The 23,802-nt window shown below is 46.3% G+C and overlaps 1 protein-coding gene across 1 annotated transcript in view; it reads left to right on the top strand.

Moving 5' to 3' along the window:
* Window positions 1-6,390: 6,390 nt before the first annotated feature.
* The window catches only part of LOC140421748 (protein sel-1 homolog 1-like), a 126,090-nt gene continuing 108,678 nt past the window's right edge, over window positions 6,391-23,802 (top strand). Inside the window, exons 1-2 of the mRNA XM_072506603.1 lie at window positions 6,391-6,579; window positions 11,701-11,806. Of these exons, the coding sequence (XP_072362704.1) occupies window positions 6,411-6,579; window positions 11,701-11,806 (275 nt within the window). The 5' untranslated portion in view covers window positions 6,391-6,410. The remainder of the gene's footprint in view (window positions 6,580-11,700; window positions 11,807-23,802) is intronic.

Here is a 23,802-nt window from a genome sequence, read left to right as displayed (position 1 = left end):
GCCCCCTACTGGGCACATGCCAAGAATTATTGCCACTTGAGACAAGGCACTGTCAGGCTGCTGCTGTATCTGTGGACTCAGTATTCTCAAAATGTGTTGCTCACTCTTATGTTATGGGTCCGGGTTTACAGAACCCCAAAGTGTTTCATGGAGTTCAACCGACCCACAACTTTTAATAGATTGTGGTGTGGGAAGCACACGGCGTACTCTCCAAGAGTGATACAGCAGAAATGGACAAATGGTTTCTAAAACAAAACAATGTTTATTCTATGAACTCAAGTTAACCTTTTAAAATCAAACATTGAATATCTTAACACCCATTCCTTCAAAGATAACCCCAAAAGACTACAACACTAAATAATCCTTCAAACTGTTCCTTTAAACATCCAAAAGACTTCAAACCTTCAAAAATAGGAACACATTAGGTTACATTCAATATATTTATAATCTTTGGATTTCAGAAATCAACAGAGCAGCTCTGTGTTTGTTCCTGCAGCTCTCAGCAAAACACACACACTCCCAGCTGCCTTTTCGAACTGAAACTCAAAAAAGCAGAAGTGAGCTCAGCTCCCCCCACCCTCTGACATCACTTCAGTAATAGGATCAGCTCCATTTCTTAAAGGTACATTGCTTAAACATCCATTTCTTAAAGGTGACACCTCCCCCCAAGAAAAAAAAATAAACCATCAACTTCAGGATGGTTTCATTTTTCACCTTTGCACCATCAATTAAGAAATGCACACAGTAAAAACACTTTACCGGTCAAAAAAAAAAACACACGCAAACAGGTATAATAATATAGTCCATTTTTGTTTTTCGTTCTTCTTCCTCCAACCAAAATCCTTCCGTTCATCACATTCGTGACAAAGCATCGGCTATCACGTTTTCCCGTCCTGCCACATGTACTATTTTTAAATGAAATGGCTGTAACAATAAACTCCAGCGAAACAGCCTTGCATTGTTATTCCGGAATTGCTCCAAAAACGTCAATGGATTATGATCAATATATATAATGGTGTCAGACGGATTGCTGGTCACATAAATGTGAAAATGTTGCAAAGCCAGCACCAAACTCAAAGTCTCCTTCTCAATCGTCGAATACTTTTTCTGGTGAGAATTCAATTTCTTTGAAAAATAACCAACAGGCCGCTCTAGCCCTTTGTCGTCGTCTTGTAGAAGCACCGCACCTTCACCCACATCGCTCGCATTAACAGCCACTTTGAATGGTTTGATATAATTTGGGATGACTAACACAGGAGCAGTGGTTAACACATCCTTCAGGCCGTCAAATGCCTGTTGACACTCCACTGTCCACTGGAATTTGTTACGCTTCTTGAGCAAGTCCGTCAGTGGAGCAACCACACTGCTAAAATTTGGTACAAATTTCCGGTAGAATCCACTCATACCAAGAAATCGCATTATTTCCCGTCGTGTCGAGGGTATCGGAAACTCCCCAATAACTTTTGTTTTCACATCCCTTGGGACCATTCGACCCTGTCCGATTGTATGGCCAAGGAAAGTGACTTGGGCTTTTCCAAATTCACTTTTGGCTAGGTTTATCACCAAACCCGCCTCCTGAAGTTGATCGAATAACTCCAAAAGATGTTTTAAATGTTCTTTCCATGTCTGGCTGAAAACTACCAGATCGTCGATGTATACCGCACAATTGGGTAATCCTGAAACAACTGTATTAGTTAACCGTTGAAATGTGGCTGCAGCGTTTTTCATGCCAAATGGCATAACTTTGAATTGGTATATACCATCTGGAGTCACAAAAGCTGAAATCTCCTTCGCCCTTTCAGATAAAGGTACCTGCCAGTAACCTTTAAGTAAATCCAATTTGGAAATAAAAGTGGATTGTCCCACTTTCTCAATGCAGTCCTCCAAACATGGGATAGGATAAGAGTCCGTTCTTGCAACTGCATTCACCTTTCTATAGTCCACACACAACCGTTGGGTCCCATCTGGTTTAGGTACCATCACTATGGGTGAGCTCCATTGGCTGCAGCCCACTTCAATTATGCCATTTTTAAGCACACTCTCAATCTCTTTGTTAACCTGTGCCAATTTTAAAGGATTAAGTCTATATGGATGTTGTTTGATAGGAACAGCATTTCCCACATCTACATCATGTATAGCCATTTTAATACTTCCAATTTATCTCTACAAACTTGCCCATGTGATATCAATAACTCTTTCAGGTCAGTTTATTTTTCCTCTGGAAGGTAACTTAACAATTCATCCCAATTTTTAAGAACATCCTCATTTTCCAATTTAATTTGAGGTATGTCAAATTCACAGTCACCTGGATTTGGTTCATCACTTTGAGTTAGAATCATTAAAACCTCCTTTTTCTCTCCTTCCCTTTCAAAGTACCTTTTAAGCATATTCACATGACACACTCGGTGAGTCTTCCTTCTATCTGGTGTTTTTACCACATAATTCACCTCACTTAATTTCCTTTCAATCTGAAAAGGTCCACAAAACCTAGCTTTTAAAGGCTCACATACCACTGGTAACAACACTAAAACTTTATCTCCACTGGTAAAACTACAAACGTTAGATTTCTTGCCGCTACCCGTTTCATCACATTTTGTGCAACTTTCAAATGTTGTCTAGCCAATTCACCTGCTCTATTTAATCGTTCCCTAACATTTGACACGTAATCCAATAGTGTAACTTCCGATTTCTCACCGACCAATTTTTCTTTAATCAATTTAAGTGGTCCTCTTACCTCATGAGCAAAAGATTAGTTCAAAAGGACTAAATTTGGTTGACTCATTAGGTGCATCCCTAATTGCAAACAGTACGAATGGAATTCCTTTATCCCAATCCTTTGGATAACCTTGACAATAAGCCCTCAATATTGTCTTTAATGTCTGATGCCACCTTTCTAATGCTCCCTGCGATTCTGGATGGTACGCAGTTGATTTAAATTGTTTTATTCCTAAACTATCCATAACTTCTTTGAACAACTTTGAGGTAAAATTTGATCCTTGATCCGATTGAATATCTGTGGGTAGTCCATATCTAGTAAAGAATTTAAGTACCTCGTCCACAATCTTTTTAGCTGTAATATTACGTACTGGAATGGCCTCTGGAAACCTAGTAGACACATCCATTATAGTCAAAAGATATTGATTCCCACTTTTGTTTTAGGAAGTGGTCCTACACAATCAATTAGGACCCTTGCAAAAGGTTCCTCAAATGCTGGAATGGGTATTAAGGGTGCTGATTTTATCACTGCTTGAGGTTTCCCTATCACTTGACATGATTGACAAAATTTAACTGCATCTTTATGTAGTCCAGGCCAATAAAAATTTTAAAATTCTGGATTTTAGCTTGAGTTTTCCTTATCCCCAAATGACCTCCGACTGGTACCTCATGTGCCACTCACAACACCTCCTTTCTATACCCTGCCGGCAATACTACTTGATGAACTTCTGCCCACTTTTCATCCGCCTGCATATGTACAGGTCTCCATTTTCTCATCAAGACATCACTTTTACGGTAATAACACTTTGGTATACTCTCAGATTCCTCTTCCGTATATGCTTTCTGATATATCCGTTTTATTTCTACATCTTTCTGTTGTAACTCCGCCAATTTTCCTGAACTAAAAATATCCGCCTCATCCTCCACCTGTTCTTATTCTTATTCAACCATCTGATCAAAAATCGCTTCTGATAATTGCACTTCAACTTCACCTTCACTCTTTGATTTCTCCTCTTGTCTTAACCTGTGACTTTGCGACCTTGTTACTATACAATCCGGACAAATCCCAGGATATTCGCCCTTCAACACTTCAGTTGTCTGATTTTCCACTGGCTTATCAACCACAGTAGGCATTACTCCCACTTGCGATCCAGCTATATCATTATCCAAGATAAACTGTATTTCTGGACAAGATAGTTTCTCTATTACTCCTACTACCACTTCACCACTCTTCACTGGACTTTCCAACCTTACCTTATATAATGGAACACTACTCCTCTCACCCTGAATTCCACATATTACCACCTTTTCTGGCAACATTCTTCCCAAACCACATAATTCCTCATCTCTTACCATTAAAGATTGACTAGCTCCTGTATCTCTTAAAATTGTGACTTCTTTACCTGCGCCTCCTGATACACATGAGTAAACTTTACCCGCACAAATAAATTCTTTAAAGACATCTGGCACCTTCTTATCAATTACTTCTTGAACAGGCTGTACAATCGTTTGCACCTCCTTCGCTTCCCTTGGGCTTTCCTTTACCACTCTAACCAACCCCACTGTCTTATCCTGTTTTACCACATTAGCCTTCCCAATGCTTTTCTTCAACCACCAACACTGTGACTTTATATGGCCTAGTTTATTACAGTGAAAACATTTGAAACTTTTCATTTCTCTTCCACCCTCCTGGATTTCTTTTTTAATCTGAGGTACACTCTCTTTATTATCTCCCATCAGGTCACCTTTACCTTTACCACTTGAGTATTTCTCATGTCCCCAGTTTCTATCCCTCACCAGCTGAAACTGATGTCGGAAACCAAGCTTTGATTTATGAACCAATTCATAATCATCTGCCATTTCTGCTGCTAACCTCGCAGTTTTAACCCTCTGTTCTTCCACATGAGTTCCCACTATATCAGGAATTGAATTTTTAAACTCCTCTAAAAGTATAATTTCTCTGAGAGCTTCATACGTTTGGTCTATTTTCAAAGCCCGTATCCACCTATCAAAATTACTCTGTTTGAGCCTTTCAAACTCCATGTATGTTTAACCAAATTCTTTCCTTAAATTCCTAAACCTTTGTCTGTAAGCTTCAGGCACTAGCTCATACGCACCTAAAATGGATTTTTTCACCTCCTCATACGTTCCAGATACCTCCTCCGGTAGTGATGCAAACACTTCACTAGCTCTCCCTACCAGCTTTGTTTGAATCAGTAATACCCACATGTCCTGTGGCCATTTCATTTGTTTAGCTACCTTCTCAAATGAAATGAAAAAGGCTTCTACCTCTTCTCGTCAAACCTTGGCAATGCTTGGACATATTTAAATAGATCACCACCACGTCTTTGACTATGACACTCTGTCTCACTATCCTCACCAATCTCATCCAATTGTATGTTTCCCTTTGCGTCTGCCAAGTTTAATTGATTTTCATGTTTCATAGCCATTTTATGAAGTTCAAACTCTCTCTTTTTCCCTTTCCTCTCTATCTCTTTCTTTTTCTTTGTTTCTTTCTTCTCTCTCCTTTTCTTTTTCTTCTCTATCTCTATCTTTGTTTCTTTCTTCTCTCTCCTTTTCTTTTTCTCTCATTGCATATTCAAGCTGCTTCAATTATTTTTCATGTTCAAATTGCTTAATCTGCAACTGGAACTTTGCCATTTCTAATGAGTCAGAATGTATCTCAGGCAAAATTAAATGCTCAGCTACCGCGGTAAGTACCTCATATTTTCGCATTTTACTAGGCAATGTTTACTGCAATGCTTTTGCCAAATCTAACTCTGCTTTTAGTTTCTGTCCGTAAGGTATTGCGTGTTACCATGTCCACCCCCAAAAACGTCTGCGCCTCTAAAAGAGCCATTGTCCACAACACACTTCCCACTTAAACTAAAATACCACACCTGAAAAGCAGCCAAAATATGCTCACCCCGCTCAGTCTTTAAGTTCGTTAAGCCAGTCCAATCGATAGACTTCTATCCCGGACGAGCCCCATTGTTCTGGGTCCGGGTTTACAGAACCCCAAAGTGTTTCATGGAGTTCAACCGACCCACAACTTTTAATAGATTGTGGTGTGGGAAGCACACGGCGTACTCTCCAAGAGTGATACAGCAGAAATGGATAAAATGTTTTTTAAAACAAAACAATGTTTATTCTATGAACTCAAGTTAACCTTTTAAAAACAAACATTGAATATCTTAACACCCATTACTTCAAAGATAACCCCAAAAGACTACAACACTAAATAATTCTTCAAACTGTTCCTTTAAACATCCAAAAGACTTCAAACCTTCAAAAATTGGAACACATTAGGTTACATTCAATATATTTATAATCTTTGGATTTCAGAAATCAACAGACCAGCCCTGTGTTTCTTCCTGCAGCTCTCAGTAAAACACACAGACACTCCCAGCTGCCTTTTCGAACTGAAACTCAAAAAAGCAGAAGTGAGCTCAGCTCCCCCCACCCTTTAACATCACTTCAGTAATATGATCAGCTCCATTTCTTAAAGGTACATTGCTTAAACATACATTTCTTAAAGGTACTCTCACATGACACTTAGAGATATTTTAAGGGCAAATTCTAGGGAAAATCAGAAATTGGTCTCCTCCTTTAAAAATGTATGTTCAGTTTTATCAATGTTAGAATCAATCCCAAATAATTCTACATTTCAGGACATGGAAGATGAAAATGATGAAATGCAATTGGAGGAAATATTAAAAAGAAATCATGTTACTAGTGAGTCAGAAGAAGTCAGAGAGTCTGCGACAACCCAGCCAGGGCGACCCTCACCCAGTGAAAAAGAAAATAAGGATAATGACAAAACATTACAAGAGGCAAATAATGGTTCAAAACAGATTTTGCTAGGTAAGAAAACTATACAACAATAAAACAAGGCAGGAAGAATAAAAGAATCCAAGATAGTTTACATGTTGGTACAAAAACAGACACAATGAGCTTAACAGTGCTAACATCTCAAGATTTTAGGTGTTTCTCAGATTATATCGTAGCATTGTTAACATCAGTTTATAGATTGTGATAAATGGAGAACAAGTGGTTCTCAATGCTTTACTAATGCCAGTAGATGTCCACTTACAAGTGCTTCAGAAGTCACTAAAAAATTATAGAATAGAATTTTGAACAGCACAGAAGGAGGATATTCGGCCTGTCATGTCCATGCTGACTATCTGCGAGAGCAACTCACAGGTGGCTATCGAATTCTCTTCTGCAAGCCCCAATCATATTTGCTTTGAATACAGTTTAAGGCAGTGCATTGCACATCCTAACCACTTGCTGCGTAAAAAAATATTTTCCTCGTGTCCCCGTTGGATCTTTTGTGAACCCCGTTGAATCTGATTCTCAATGTGAAAGGTCACAGACCTGAAATGTTGGACTGGATTTTACAATTCCTTTCCAACAGCCAAATTTGAAGGCAGAAGGGTGCTCATACAATGCAGTACAGAACTTCCCACCAACTGCTACTAAAGTGCTTTGTTCCGCCTCCTCCAATATTTTATCCACAACAGGTGGGTCAGGTGGGTAGCCCAGCAACATTTACTGTGTGGGAAGGTGTTGGGCAAAAAGATGGAAGGGAATCTCCTTTGGAGGTCCTCTATGCCCATCAGAGGCACCCCAACCCCTCACCAAGATCAACCCTGCAGCCCCCCCCCCACCTTTAATCCTCCCTCCTCACCTCTCAAATGCAGCCCCCAACTCCCTCACTGGGATCTGCCAGGCAGGCCTTGCCAAAGCCCAGACTACCCTCGGGGCGGCACGGTGACACAGTGATTAGTACTGATGCCTCACAGCGCCAGGGACCTGGGTTCAATTCCTGCCTCAGGTGACTGTCTGTGTGGAGTTTTCACTTTCTCCACGTGCCTGCGTGGGTCTGCTCCGGTTTCCTCCCGCAGTCCAAAGATGTGTAGGTTAGGTAGATTGGCCACGTTAAATTTCCCCTTAGGTCCAGATGGTTAGGTGCGATTATGGGGATAGTGTGGGGATGCAGACTCGCTGGGCTGAATGGCCTCCTTCTGCACTGTAGGGATTCTATGATACTAAGTCCAGCTCCGTAACTACCTCTTATTCAGGGACTCCCTATGGTCCACACCATGGTCACCGTTCAAACCGACTGGGACTAGAGGGCAGTCAGCCTATCAGATTGGCCAGCCGCCTCTAAAATAGGACTACCTTCCAGATTGGGGTGCAAATCTTGACCTTCGGCAACTCACACGTAAAAGGCTGCAGCGAAGCCGACCTTCAATCTACCAACGCTTTAGGCAGGGGTTCAGGTATTAGAGTGCATCAAAAAATTCAGCCCAAAACTGGATGTGGGGCTTTTGGGGAACCAAGTATTCTGTGAGAAAATTGAAAAGGTAATTAAGGAATATGTAGGCTTCAATTGTACGGGTGAGGTGTCGAAGGCAGTCGTCTGGGAGGCTCTAAAGGCGGTGGTGAGGGGTGAGGTAATTTTGTTTAAGGCCAGGGTGGACAAAGAGGAGAGGTTGGAGCGGCAGAAGGTAATAGATGAGATGTTGGAGGTAGATAGGAGGTATGCAGAGGATGGAGACCCGGCGAAGCTGGAAAAGAGGAAGGAACTACAGGCGAGTTTCGACCGACTGTCCACCAGGAAGGCGGTGCGCCAACTGAGACGAGCAAGGGGTGCAGTTTAGAAACATGGAGATAAGGCAGGTCATGTTAGCAGGTCAGCTCCGGAGAGAGGCAGTGGCAAGGGAAATTCTTCAGGTGAAGGATAGGGCAGGGAAGTTGGTGGTGGCACCAGTGCTGATTAACAAGGTTTTTGAGGCGTTTTATGAGATGTTGTACAAGTCAGAGCCACCCGGGGGAGACCGTGAGATGCAGGAAATTCTAGATGGGTTGGAGTACCCGAGGCTAGGGGAGGGGGACAGGGCAACATTATGAGGAGCAATAGTGGAGCAGGAGATAAAGGATGTGATTGGGAGGATGCAGTCGGGGAAGGTGGCAGGGCCGGATGGGTTTCCGGTGGAATATTATAAAAAATTTAAGGATAGGTTGGCACCCCTGATGGTGGGGATGTTTGAGGAGGTGATAGGGAAGGGGGTGTTGCCGCAAACCTTGGGGCAGGCATCGATTTCCCTGTTACTAAAAAAAGATAAGGATCCGACGGAGTGTGGGTCGTATCGGCCCATATCACTTCTGAATGTGGACGCAAAAGTGTTGGCGAAGGTACTGGCGGGTAGGCTGGAGGAGTGCCTCCCGAAGGTGATAGGGGAGGATCAGACGGGGTTCATGAAAGGGAGGCAGCTGTTTTCGAACATTAGGAGGGTTTTGAACGTTGTTATGGCATCGGCGGAAGGGAAGGAAACAGAGGTAGTTGTGGCATTGGACGCCGAGAAGGCGTTTGATCGGGTAGAATGGGGGTACCTGATGGCAGTGCTGGAGCGGTTTGGGATTGGACCAAGGTTTGTGAACTGGGTAAAGCTATTATATAAGGAGCCGAAGGCGAGTGTCCGCACAAATAATATCAGTTTGAGATACTTTTCTCTCCACCGTGGGACGAGACAAGGATGTCCCATGTCTCCCCTGCTGTTTGCACTTGCGATTGAGCCGTTGGCCATCGCATTGAGAAGTTCGAGCGCATGGAAAGGAATAGTGCGGGGGGGGGGGGAATAGAGCATAGGGTGTCCTTATATGCCGACGACTTGCTGCTGTATTTGTCGGAACCGAGTGGTCGATAGGAGGAATATTGGAGCTACTGCGGGTATATGGGTCTTTCTCGGGGTACAAGCTGAACCTGGACAAGAGTGAGTACTTTGTGGTGTCTCGGCCGGGGGTGGGGGCAGGGATGGGGGGGCTGCCATTCCGTAGAGCAGGGACTCATTTTAGGTATCTGGGGGTGCAGGTTGCCCGGGAGTGGGGGAGGCTTCGCAGGTACAACATCACTAGTTTGGTGGGGAGAGTGAAAGCCGATCTGGCAAGGTGGGACGGCCTTCCTCTGTCACTGGCGGGTCGGGTACAGGCAGTTAAAATGAATGTGTTGCTCGATTCCTGTTTATTTTTCAATGCCTACCGATTTTCCTGCCAAAGTCTTTTTTCAGGGAGATTGAGGGAAGGATTACCTCATTCATATGGGGAGGGAAGGTGGCCAGAGTGAGAAAGGTGCTACTACAGAGGGGAAGGCAGGCAGGGGGTTTGGGTCTCCCGAACCTGTTGTACTACTACTGGGCGGCGAATGTGGAGAAGGTGCGGAGCTGGGTCAGAGGGGTTGATTCTCAGTGGGTCAGAATGGAGGAGAGTTTGTGCAGGGGTTCGGGGCTGAAGGCACTAGCAACAGCGCCGCTCCCGCTAGCTCCGGGGAAATATTCAGGGAGTCCGGTAATAATAGCTTCATTGAAAATTTGGAGGCAGTTTCGCCAAACTTCGGGTTGGGTTTAGGGTCAAGGGAAATGCCGATTCGGGGGAACCACAGATTTGAGCCAGGGAGGTGGGATGGAAGTTTTCGGAAATGGGAAGAGAAGGGGATTAAGACGCTAACGGATTTGTTTCTTCGGGGTCGGTTTGCAGGATTGAGGGAGCTGGAAGCGAAGTATGGGCTAGAGCAGGGAGAAGTGTTTAGGTACATACAGGTTCGGGATTCTGCCAGGAAGGAGATACAGAGCTTCCCAGAGGAACCGGCCTCCACATTGCTGGAGGAGGTGTTGACGACAAGGGGACTGGAGAAGGGGGGAGTGTCAGCGGTGTACAGAGCTATTTTGGAAGAGGATAAGGCACCACTGGAAGGGATCAAAGCAAAGTGGGAGGAAGAGCTGGGAGAGGTTATAGAGGAGGGGGTCTGGTGTGAGGTGCTCCGGAGAGTGAATGCCTCCACCTCATGTGCGAGGTTGGGGTTGATACAGCTGAAGGTGGTATATAGAGTGCACCACACGAGGGCGAGGATGAGCCGATGTTTTGAAGGAGTAGAGGATGTGTGTGAGCGTTGCGGGTGGGGCCTGCGAATCACGTTCATATGTTTTGGTCCTGTCCAAAGCTAGGGGAGTACTGGAAGGAGGTGTTCAGGGTAATTTCCAAGGTGGTGCGTGTGAAACTGGACCCGGGTCCCCAGGAGGCCATATTCGGGGTGTTGGACCAGCCAGGGTAGGAAACGGGTGCGGAGGCAGATGTCATAGCCTTCGCCTCGTTGATCGCCCGTAGGCGGATCCTGCTGGGATGGAGAGCAGCCTGGCGTGGCGGGGGGGACCTGTTGGAATACTTGACCCTTGAGAAGGTTAAGTTCGAACTGAGGGGAAGCTCAGAGGGGTTCTACAAGTCATGGGCACTATTTATTATGCACTTTCAAGAACTGGATAACATCGAACATTAGTTGGGGGGGGGTGGGGGTGGGGGTGGGGAGGGGAGGGGGGGGGCTGTGTAGATTAAGGGTGACTCTGGGTAATCCCTGATTCCTTTGTGCCATTTCTTTATGTAAACATGCAGGCTGATGTTTGGGGTTTGGTGGGCGGATGGGATCGTTGTTATTATGGGGATTGACATATTTTGCTGATTATTGTTTATTGTTGATAGGTGTAAATGCGGGAGAAAATGTGAAAAAGGAGGAGAATAAAAATATTTTTTTTAAATAAAAAAAATTCAGCCCATTAACTCTTTTGCTCTCAACAGATGCTGCTAGACCTGCTGAGTATTTCCAGCATTTCCTGTTTTCATAACCACTGCCTCAACCTGCCTTAGCCACCTTGAATGATGTGTTATTGTTGGTATCAACATCATTATCAATGGCAGGAATAAAATTTAGCAATATACACAACTCAGTATAAGCATTTCATCAGGTCAATGCTAAAGACTTTAAATATTTATTGTATTTTTAAGTTGAAAATAATTCTCGGGTTACTGTCAAACAGTATAGAATTATTGGTAAAACTGCATATTACCTCATTGCTCAATGTTCACAAAGTATTAAAGAAATTGCTTGAGCATTTTCAGTGTTAAACACCTATAATATTTTGGACACAACAGACCAGCAAGAAACAGTGAAAAGCAGGCAAGAACAGGAAATGGACGAATTATATAAGAATGGTACCAAAATCCTGAAAAGGTCTAGAGATAAGAATCTGAGGAAGGAGTGAGTATGAATAAATAAAATCCGAATAGGGGATGCATTTTGTGCTCAATGTGGCAGGTTACAACATTGTACACTTTTTTTCTCCGACTTTTAAGGGTCCAGTATTCCCATGCAACTATCGTATGAGAACAAGGAACGGTCCTTATCATCTTTAACCAATAAACAGAGGCTATATTTTCCAGCATTTGACAATGACAATGTCTTCCAATTTATTTTCTCACAGTCCTGTGAAAGATACTTATCTCCTGCAATCTTTCAAGCTGTCCCTTTCTTGTTCAATAGCTGGCCATTTACGATGATAGATGGCCTGCGGGTTGAATAATGGCCTGATTTAGGGTAATCCAGCACACTGAATTTACTGATAATCATACCACAATACCATCTCTTTGGCTACACAGAGTCCATTTTCAATGGGTGCTGAGTGCCAGTCTAGCCTAAAAACCTCCAGCATCCCCGTCTGAAGTCCCTGGAATTCTGGTACCAGTGCTCTTTCCCGGTGCTCCTTTACCTTCTCCCAATATTTCAAGCTCAGTGCATTTGTTTTGGGAAAGTGTTCTCTGCACAATGGGCATCCAGTAGCCTGTGTCAAGAAAAACACACCCAAACCACCAGTAAACTATGTAGATATCTATTTATCTGATGAATCTGCCCAAGTATAGGGCAGCATGGTGGCACATTGGTTAACACTGCTGCCTCACGGCGCTGAGGTCCCATGTTCGATCCCGGTTCTGGGTCACTGTCCATGTGGAGTTTGCACGTTCTCCCCGTGATTGCGTGGATTTCGCCCCCGCAACCCAAAGATGTGCACGGTAGGTGGATTGACCATGCCAAAATACCCCTTAAATTGGAGGGGCAGCATGGTGGCACAGTGGTTAGCATTGTTGCCTACGGCGCTGAGGACCTGGGTTCGAATCCTGGCCCTGGGTCACTGTCCGTGTGGAGTTTGCACATTCTCCCCGTGTCTGCGTGGGTTTCGCCCCCACAACCCAAAAAAGATGTACAGGATAGGTGGATTGGCCATGCTAAATTGCCCCTTAATTGGAAAAAATAATTGGGTACTCTAAATTTTTATTTTTAATTGGACAAAATGAATTGGGTACTCTAAATTAATTTTTTTTAAAGTCTTCCCAAGTGCTACTATTATTCACATGAACATACGAATTAGGAGCAAGAGTAGGCCATTTGTCCCCTCAAGCCAGCTCCATCATTAATAAGATCATGGCTGATCTCATTGTGGCCTCAGCTCCACAGTCCGCCGACTCCCAATAACCTTTGACTCTTTTGTTGGTCAAGAATCTATCTACCTCTGTCTTAAAAACACACATTGACCCTGCCTGCACCGCTTTGTGGGGAAGTGAGTTCCAAAGATTCACAACCCTCTGAGAGAAAAAATTCTCCTCATCTCCGTTAAATGAGAGACGCCTTATTTTTAAAATGTGTCCCCTAGTTCTAGTAAATGCAGCACCAATGCCATTGCCACAGTGTTCAGGCTGCACTACGAGCCCCACACATTGGCTGATAAACCATTCTTCACATCAAAATCCAGCCTATTACTTCTACCCAAATACAGGCAAGCATATTAAAATGGACCATGCATAACCGGGTGGTGCCATATGATGTCTTTCCCACCATTGCCAAGCTATGGCAAGGCAATATAGTGTATCTCTATGTCTCCCAATTGTGGCTGGGTCTCTAGAGGCACTGTAAATTGTCCTTGCATTCAGGACAGGAATGAGCCTGACTCTGAGAGATTGGCTAGAGTCAGATGAGGGTCCTGCATCTCATTGGGACAGTGAAAAAAACGCCAAGATCAGCATTCTAGTCTACCAACCTGATCAGTTCGGAGGTTCATCATATTTGGCACTAAAGTTCACCTGAGATTTAAATAACATATGAAATAAAATATTTAAATATTTCATTGCAATTACCTTTTTGCTGTGATCTCCAAATGTCTTCCCCAGTTATAGGTGTAATTTAAAAAAAAAATGTTTTATTCAGGCATTTTCATAACAACAAACAAAAGCAGAAGAAAATCATACGACAATATAAATAATCTACACCAACCCCCCCCCCCCCCCCCCCCCCCCGCGCCCCACTTCTCCCCACCATTGCCCCCCCCCTCTCCCGCCCCTTTGCTGACTCCTCAATCCTCCTTAAAGAAGTCAATGTACAGCTTCCACCTCCGAGCAAACCCATCGGCCGACCCCCTCAGGACGAACTTTACCTTCTCCAGGCTCAGGAATTCCACCAGGTCACTCACCCACACTCCCACTTTCGGAGGCTCCAAGTCCCTCTATCCAAGTAAGATCTGTCTCAGGTCTATCAGGGAGGCAAAGGCCAAGGCATCGGCCTCTCTCACCCCCTGGACTCCCGGGTCTTCCAACACCCTGAGTATCGCTACCTCTGGACTCGGGACCACCTTCACCCCCAGCACCTTGGACAATACGTCCACAACTCCCTGCCACAGTCCCTTTAGCTTCAGACATGCCCAAAACATGTGGACGTGATTCGCAGGTCCCCTGTGCACCGCCCACACCTATCCTCTACTCCCTCAAAAAACCTACTCATCCGTGCTATCGTCATATGTGCTCTATGAATTACATTAAACTGAATGAGGCTGAGCCTCGCACACGATGAGGACACATTCACCCTCCGCAGGGCCTTAGCCCTTGTCCCAGCCTCCACTTCCCTTCCCAGCTCCTCCTCTCGCTTGTGCTTTATATCCCCCACCAGGGACCCCTCCCAATCCATCAGCTCCTTGTTGACCTCAGACACCTTCCCCTCCCCTATCTCCTCCTTCGACAGTATCTTATCGTGAACCTCCTACGGATATTTGCACTCCAACTTTGGGGCAGCACGGTAGCATTGTGGATAGCACAATTGCTTCACAGCTCCAAGGTCCCAGGTTCGATTCCGGCTTGGGTCACTGTCTGTGCGGAGTCTGCACATCCTACCCCTGTGTGCGTGGGTTTCCTCCGGGTGCTCCGGTTTCCTCCCACAGTCCAAAGATGTGCAGGTCAGGTGGAATGGCCATGATAAATTGCCCTTAGTGTCCAAAATTGCCCTTCGTGTTGGGTGGGGTTACTGGATTATGGGGATAGGGTGAAGGTATTGACCTTGGGTAGGGTGCTCTTTCCAAGAGCTGGTGCAGACCCGATGGGTTGAATGGCCTCCTTCTGCACTGTAAATTCTATGATAACTGTTCGAATGGCTTCTCGGCGTCCATCACTACCACCACCTCTACCTCCTGCTCCTCTGAAGGCAACATAATTACATTGAGTAGCCTCCTTACATTCACTAACAGCTGCCTCCCTTTTGCAAAACCCGCTTGATCCTCGTCTATCATCCCTGGGTGCAGTCCTCGATTCGTGAAGCCAGCACCTTCGCCAATAACTTGGCATCTAAGTTCAGTAACGATATCGGGCGGTACAACCGACAGTGCCCTGGATCCTTGTCCTTTTTCAATATCCAGGAGATGGAAGCCTGCAATAGTGTAGGGAGAGATCCCCCCCTCTCGCTAGCCTCGTTGTATGCCGTCACCAGCATTGGCCCCAAGTCCCCCCAAACTCCTTTTAAAACTCCACCGGAAACCAGTCTGGACCCGGGGCCTTCCCTGCCTGCATCGTCCCCATACTTTCCATCACCTCCCTCAGCCCGATTGGGGCCCCCAATCCTTGCATCAACTCCTCCTTAACCCTGTGAACCTGGGAAACTCCAGCCCGTCCAGGAATCGACTCATTCCCTCTCCCCCTGGCCGGGTCTCCAACTCATATAATCTCCTATAAAACGCCTCAAACGCTGTTCACTCCTTCCGGGTCCAACACCACCCTACCCATCTCGTCCTTTACTCTGCCAATCTCCCTCGCCGCCTCTTGCTTCCTCAACTGATGAGCTAGCACCCTACTTGCCTTCTCACCGTATTCCTGTATTGCCCCTCTGGCTCTCCTACGTGGCCCCACCGACTTCCCTGTGGACAGTATTCTGAACTCCATCTTGAGCATCTGCCTCTCCTTCAACAGCCCTGCCTCCAGGGTCTCCGAATACCTTCTATCCACTCTCAGGATCTCAATTACCAGCCTTGCCATCTCCGCCGGTTCCGCCTTCTCCCTATGCACCGGAATTGAGAGAAACACCCCCATGACCACCGCCGTGAGTGCCTCCCACAGGGTTGCAGCAGTGACCTCCTCATTTAATTTAGCTCCACATATCCCCAAATGGCAGCCCTCACCCGCTCGCACATCTCCTCATTCGCCAACAACCTCACATCCAACTTCCACTGCGGGCACACACACGCACCCCGCCTCCCCCGGGTCCACTCGCAAATCCACTCAATGCAGCGTGTGGTCCGAGACCACGATCGACAAATACTTTTGAGTCCACCATGCCCGCCAACAACGCCTTATCCAGCACAAAAAAATCGATCCAGTGGAACACCACGTACACGTGGGGGAAGTATGAAAACTCCTTCGCCCCTGACCTCCCAAACCTCCATGGATCGACTCCCCTATGAGCTCCATAACCACCTTCAGCTCCTTCGCCACTGCCGACACCTTCACCGACCAGTCCAAACCCGGGTCAATGACCGTGTTTTTATCTGCCCCCCATGATCAACTGGTGAGAGTCCAGGTCAGGACTCTTCCCCAGCATGCCTCATGAAATCTAAATCATCCCAATTTGGGGCATAAGTGTTTACCAGGTCCACTGGCAACCATTCCAGCTTCCCACTCACCATTACAAACCCCTTCCCCCCTCCTGAAACTGCCACAATGTTCCCACCTCGAACGCTACCTGCTTATTCACCTTCACCGTCACCCCCCTCATCTTCATATCCAGTCCTGAATGGAACACCTGCCCCACCCATCCTTTCCTCAACCTTGTCTGGTCCCCTATCTTTAAATGTGTCTCCTGCAAAAAGGCCACGTCCGCCTTCAGACTCCTCAGGTGCGCAAACATACGTGAATCTTTGACCGTCCATTCAGCTCCCTCAAGTTCCACATGACCAGCCTGGTCGGGGGGCTCCCCGCACCCCCTCCCCTGCCGATCAATCATATCCCTTTTTGGGCCAGCCTTCAGCCCGTGTCATGCAACCGTCCAATCCTTTTCCAACAGCACCACATCAACCACACCCTCGTAAGGCTCCCCCAGTCTTAAACAAAATATCAACCCCATCCCCCTCCCCTGCACCTACTTCCTGACAACCCCCACTGCACTCCTAGTAACTAGCCCGCTCAGCTAGCATGGTGACCACTGCCCAAGGCTTGCAACCTCTCTACCACCCCCAACAGCAAAATATTCACTCACCCTCAATGCTCCCCCATGAAAGGCCTTCCTTCCAGAAACCCCACCATCAAAACAAAAGGAACACTTCATAGGGAAAAGTTTTTCAGAAAATAAACAAAAGAGACACTCGCACAAAACTCCAAAGTTCAATGTCCTCACTCTCCTCCCAGTCCAGTGTCACTCATGAACACCATCGCCTCTTCTGGCGTGCCAAAATAGTACTCAGGCTCCTGGAAAGTGATGCAGAGGCGGGCCGGGTACAGAACTCCAAACTTCACCCCCTTCTTAAAGAGGACAGCCTTGACCCGATTAAACCCGGCCCTCCTCTTAATCAGTTCTGCTCCCAGGTCCTGGTACACCCACAGCTCGTTCTCTTCCCAGGTGCACTTCCTCTCTGCCTCGCCCACGGAAGGATCTTTAGGGGCTGTTTAGCACAGGGCTAAATCGATGGCTTTGAAAGCAGACCACGGCAGGCCAGCAGCACGGTTCAATTCCCATAACAGCCTCCCCGAACAGGTGCCGGAATGTGGCGACTAGGGGCTTTTCACAGTAATTTCATTGAAGCCTACTTGTGACAATAAGCGATTTTCATTTCATTTCATTTCATCTTAGCCTTATCCAGAAAGTGGTGCCACCGCACCACCATCGTCCTTGGCGGCTCGCCCGCTTACAGCCTCCTCATCAGCGCCCTGTGTGCCCGGTCAACCTCCAGGGGCCGGTCAAAGGCCCCTCCAACATTTTGGCCACATATGTGCTGGCCTCCACGCCTTTAATGTTTTCAGGCATCCCCATGGTCTTCAGATTTTGTCTTCTGGAGCGATTCTCCAGATCCTCCACCTTCTCCACCAGCCTCTTCTGGGTCTCCTGCATTACCCCCAGCTCAGCCACCAATGAGATGAGCTGTTCCCCGTGCTCCCCCACCGCTCCTCCACTTTCTGGATCGTCCGGCCCTGGAATTCCAGCCTCTGCTCCACTCTTTCGATCCCTGATTTGATCTGTTCCACCACTTTGGCCAGGTCTCCCAGGGCCTCCTTCCTTTGCTGGTTGAACTGTATTTTCAAAAACTCCACTAGCTGCTCTGTTGACCACTGGGCGAGCAGAACAGCCCCCTCGCCCTCCGCCATCTTATCCTGTGGCGCACCATGAAGTCTCTCCCGTTCCAGCAGCTCTTTTCTTCTCGCCCCACTGTGGTTCGTGGAGCCATCCACCAGCCACACCAGAGGAGTATCACCTTCTACAGGCACACCTGCACCTCTTGCCACCAAAAACCTCACCTTTCAGTCAGGGAAAAAACAAAAAATACCGCCCTGAGCGGGAGCCACCAAATGTGCGACCGCTCATTCCATGGCCCCCAGTGGAAGTGAGATATGGAAATTTGTATGTGTAAATCAACTGCCCATGGTAGCCATTCTTTTGACTTCTTTGAATAAATCACAGTCAACATCAAATTATGAGGCACCTTATGCTATTTATTTTGGCTGACTCTAAACTAATTTCATTTGATGAACGTCAGTTTGAAAACAGCGATAAGTGCAAGGGTTGAAAAAAATAACACTGTAGCATCAAATCCTCCTCCTTCAGATACCATGCTCTAAGAGGGTATTGGCGACCATGGACTTCCATTGGATTGGCCCATGATTATAATGGTCGAAATTCTGCAGTGCTTTGCCATTGCCTCTTGGGGTATGGCTGACCAGGAAACTCTCCTGCTCTTTACTATTTGCCATCAGGTGCATTGGAAGGATTTACAGGCTGATAATCAATCTGTTTCATCATGTTATGAATGCACCTTCCATGGCAATCAAATCCTGAAGTGGAACTTGAATCCGGAGCATCTGGCCCAGAGGTAGGGACACAACCACACATCACCCCAATACTTTCTCAATTTTTTTAGCGCCGACTAAGTAACCTGCTTTAATTTTCAGAGCTATTTTTCATGGTAACTACAAATTAACTACTATTGTCGCTGGGTGGTTAGCAATTAAAGCAGAGCAATTTGCAAAGCACCTTTATCACACAAACACCCCCAATGGATTAAAAGATTGGTAGCATTGTAGGGGTGAATTGAGCAGGAGGTGGGTCAAGAAGGTTAAGGGAGCTAACCAAAAGACAACTCAAGGAAGTAAGTTCTCAAAAAGCTTTTGGAGGTTAAAAGAGACTCAGTAAGGCTCACAGATACATCTGTTGGTCCCTGTCTCTTGGTAGCACTTGCCGTTCATGACTAATGACCTCGAAATTTTATCAGACAAACAATTATTTATTGTGTGTTTTACCTTACAGTATATATAACCTTCCATCCCACCTTCGTCTTCCGCTTAGCTGCAACCATGCAGACTCACTGGGTGCAGGCTAATGATCTGATTCATCAGTCAGTTGATTTGGCACATTTAACTAATGTTTCACACATCTAGTGAGTCCCTGGCACTCAGAATACCGCACGCTGTTCAGCTCATTCGGGCATCCAACTTAGAATCTTGAATGTCTTGGTCCATCAAGCTTACACTTCTGGAATCGCTTCCTGTAAACAGCCTCTTAACATTAAATGATGCATTTCTGAATAATCTATAAGATTCACCCTTTTTGACACTGTCACCTTTTATAAAACATTTCTCTGTAATGACAATCATGAACTTTCTGTAACCTTTCAAATTTCTGCTTGTGTATCCAACATCGAATCATTACTCATGCGAATCACTCACTTTACAGAATCATTATCCGCACTTACCAACACAAAGTGAATGCTTCACCACAAAGTGATGATACCAATTTTTCCCTTTTATATTCCTTTATCCTGCTTGCTGGATAGCACAAAAGCCCTGAAAAATCTGTCTGCCATGCTGCTTTAAAGTGAAGCATAATATTTGGTTTGCTAAAATTATTATGCATACAGTAAAGCATTTTGATCAACTGAGCCCCGAATCACCAGTTTTGAAGTTGCTAAGCCTTTGTTTGTCAAATCAAATGCAGGATGGTTTCCTTTTAATCAATCTGTCCTTGCACAAAACCTCCTAATTCTGGCTCTCATGTTTCTTTTGGATTTTGTTTTCATGGTGACATTGCTTTTATGAGAATATAGCTGAACTTTTGTTTCAAGCTGTCCAATTTCCAAACCAGCAGTTAACATAAATTAACCAATGAAATGGCTTAAACAATTTTCTGCAACCACTTGGAGTGAGTAGCTGTGTTGTTTCCACACAAACTCCTATACATAGGCCTAAAACCAAATCATAGCACAATGAGTGCAAATAAATTACTCAACTCTGCAAATCTTTATTGTAATTGTTGGAATGATTTTTTTAATTTTCCCTGCCAGATGTTTTGAAATATAGGGATTTAGTTGCACTCTATTCTCAGAGCTTTAATTTTCAAACAGACTGGGATGTTGCAGCTCCAATTGTTTAACTTCTGCAAGTGCGGGAAACTGAGATAGAAATTGTATTTTTGACCCTTTTCCTGTGTAACTCCAATAATCAAAGTTCTTTAAAATTATTTTCATGGGGTTTGATGAGAGGATGGGATTGTTGTTATTGATATGGGGATTGACATTACATTTGTTACTGATTATTGTTTATTGGTGGGTGTAAATTTGGGAGAAAATGTGAAAAAGGAGACGAATAAAAATATATATATATATTTTTTAAAATTATTTTCATGGTATGTGAGCATTGCTGGCATGGCCAACATTGGTTACCCATCCCTAATTGCCCTTGAGAAGGTGGTGGTGAGCCACGTCCCTGAACCGCTGCAGTCCACCTGATGTAATGGGCAACACAGAGATGGGGAGGCACTGAACCAATATATTGTCTCTGTCTTCACGGTTGAGGATAATAAAGAAATTCCCAAAACTGGAGTTAGTGTAGAGGAATTTGGTGCAATAATCATCACTAGGGAGACGGTATTGAATAAACTGATGGGATTGAAGGCAGTTAAGTGTCGGGGACCTGATAGCTGGCACCCTAGGGTATTAAGGGAGGTAGCAGGAGAGATAGTGGATGCATTGGTTATGATATTTCAAAATTCTCTGGATTCGGTAAGGGTCCCGGTGGATTGGAAACACGCTAATGTGATGCCCCTATTCAAAAGGGAGAGAGGCAAAAAGTAGGAAACCATAGACCGGTTAGCTTGACCTCTGTGGTGGGGAAGTTGCTGGAATCAATCATTCAGGAGGAGATGATTGAACATTTGGAAAAACATAGCTCAATCCACCATTGTCGGCATGGTTTTATGAAGGATAAGTCATGCTTGACAAAGTAGCTTGAGTTCTTTGAGAACATAACCAACAAGGTGGATTATACCACATGGGGAACCTTTGGATGTGGTATATCTAGACTTCCAGAAGGCATTTGACAGGGTGCCGTATAAAAGACTGATCCAGAAGGTGAGATCGCAGGGGATTCGGGGTAGAGTACTAGATTGGATTGAGGATTGGCTCACTGACAGAAAGCAGAAGGTCAGGATAAATGGGTCCATTTCTGGCTGTAACTAATGGGGCGCCACAGGGTTGATCTTTGGATCTCAACTGTTTACAATTTATCTAAATGATCTGCAAGCAGGGACAGAGTGTAAGATAGCAACATTTGTGGATGATGTTAAAATAGTTGGGAAAGCAGGCAGTGAAGAGGAGATGAATAGTTCACAGACAGATATAGATAGGCTCGGAGATTGGGCCAAAATTTGGCAGACAGAGTTTAATGTGGATAAGTGTGAGGTTATCCATTTTGGCCAAAAGAAATAGAAAGACTGTAGCGCACAATGACTTACGAGAGAGACGAGTAGAGATGAAGTCGATGAGGCTTTATTGAGCGAGACTTGTCCCCAGCAGTTCAGCAACAGAATGGAGCGGCGGGGAGAAGTTCGGGTTCTTATACTCCACCTTCAGGGCGGAGCCAGGAGTCAACAGCCAACCAGGACCTGGGATCTGTCAGCCAATAGCATCACGGCTTCGCAGTCCCACATGACCCCTAATACATACTACCACATTCACCCCTTGTTAAAAATGAACCCGGCGGGGTGGTGGTTCGCATGGTGGTAGGGGTTTACAAGGCTGGTCCTGGGAGGAAAGTTTTGGGCATGTCATTACAGTTTTCGTCCTACACTGGGCTATGTACAAGGTTTGTGAAACTATTTACAATATTAGTAAGAGAAAAATTTTTTTGTTACAGTCCAACAACATTCTTGGTGTCACGCCGATGCCACGAGTCGAGCGGGTGGTCTGGTCTTCCTCGTCGATCGCCTCAGCCCCGGTGGTGGTGCAGGTGCTTGTTCCGGCGTTGTCGTCTCCGGGAGCGTTTCGGTGTTTGTTCCTGTTTCACTCCTGGGCGGACACGGGAGGAGGACCGATCCTCCCGGGAAGGGGGTGGTCGCGGGGTGCGCCGGTGGCAGGGAGGGAATGATCGGTGTCGGGGGGTGTGTGTGTGTTGCCGGCGGGCGCCAGGTCTCGTAGGGAGACCGTGTCCTGTCGGCCGTCGGGGTACGCCACGTAGGCGTACTGCGGGTTTGCGTGGAGGAGGTGAACCCTCTCGACCAACGGGTCCGACTTGTGCGCCCGCACATGTTTCCGGAGCAAGATGGGTCCTGGGGCCGCCAGCCAGGTCGGCAGCGACGTTCCGGAGGAGGACTTCCTGGGGAAGACAAGGAGGCGCTCATGAGGCGTTTGGTTAGTGGTGGTACACAGCAGCGACCGGATGGAGTGGAGAGCGACCGGGAGGACCTCCTGCCACCGGGAAACTGGGAGATCCCTGGACCGTAGGGCCAGTAGGACAGTCTTCCAGACCGTGCCGTTCTCCCTCTCTACTTGCCCGTTCCCCCGGGGGTTGTAGCTGGTCGTCCTGCTCGAGGCTATGCCCTTGCTGAGCAGGAACTGGCGCAGCTCGTCACTCATGAAGGAGGACCCCCTGTCGCTATGGATATATGCGGGGCAACCGAACAGTGTGAATATGGTGCCAAGGGCTTTAATGACTGTGGCCGCTGTCATGTCGGGGCAGGGGATGGCGAAGGGGAAACGGGAGTACTCGTCCACCACGTTCAGGAAGTATGTGTTGCGGTCGGTGGAGGGGAGGGGCCCTTTGAAATCCAGACTGAGGCGTTCAAAGGGGCGGGAAGCCTTGATCAGGTGTGCTCTATCCGGCCTGAAAAAGTGCGGTTTGCACTCCGCGCAGATGTGGCAGTTCCTGGTGACTGTACGGACCTCCTCCACAGAGTAGGGGAGGTTGCGGGACTTTATGAAATGGTAGAACCGAGTGACCCCCGGGTGGCAGAGGTCCTCGTGGAGGGTTTGGAGACGGTCTATTTGTGCGTTGGCACATGTGCCGCGGGATAGGGCATCGGACGGCTCGTTCAGCTTTCCGGGACGGTTCAAGATCTCGTAGTTGAAGGTGGAGAGCTCGATCCTCCACCTTAAGATCTTGTCATTTTTAATTTTGCCCCGCTGTGCATTATCGAACATGAAGGCTACCGACTGTTGGTCGGTGAGGAGAGTGAATCTCCTGCCGGCCAGGTATTGCCTCCAATGTCGCACAGCTTCCACTATGGCTTGGGCTTCCTTTTCCACTGAGGAGTGGCGGATTTCTGAGGCGTGGAGGGTTCGGGAGAAAAAGGCCACGGGTCTGCCCGCTTGGTTAAGGGTGGCCGCCAGAGCTACGTCGGATGCGTCGCTCTCGACCTGGAAGGGGAGGGACTCGTCGATGGCGCGCATCATGGCCTTTGCGATATCCGCT

The sequence above is a fragment of the Scyliorhinus torazame genome, chromosome 1, assembly GCF_047496885.1.
Source record: "Scyliorhinus torazame isolate Kashiwa2021f chromosome 1, sScyTor2.1, whole genome shotgun sequence".
NCBI classification, from domain to species: Eukaryota; Metazoa; Chordata; class Chondrichthyes; order Carcharhiniformes; family Scyliorhinidae; genus Scyliorhinus; species Scyliorhinus torazame.
The sequence above is the reverse complement of the archived record's forward strand: the minus strand, read 5'-3'. Positions and strand labels throughout refer to the sequence as shown.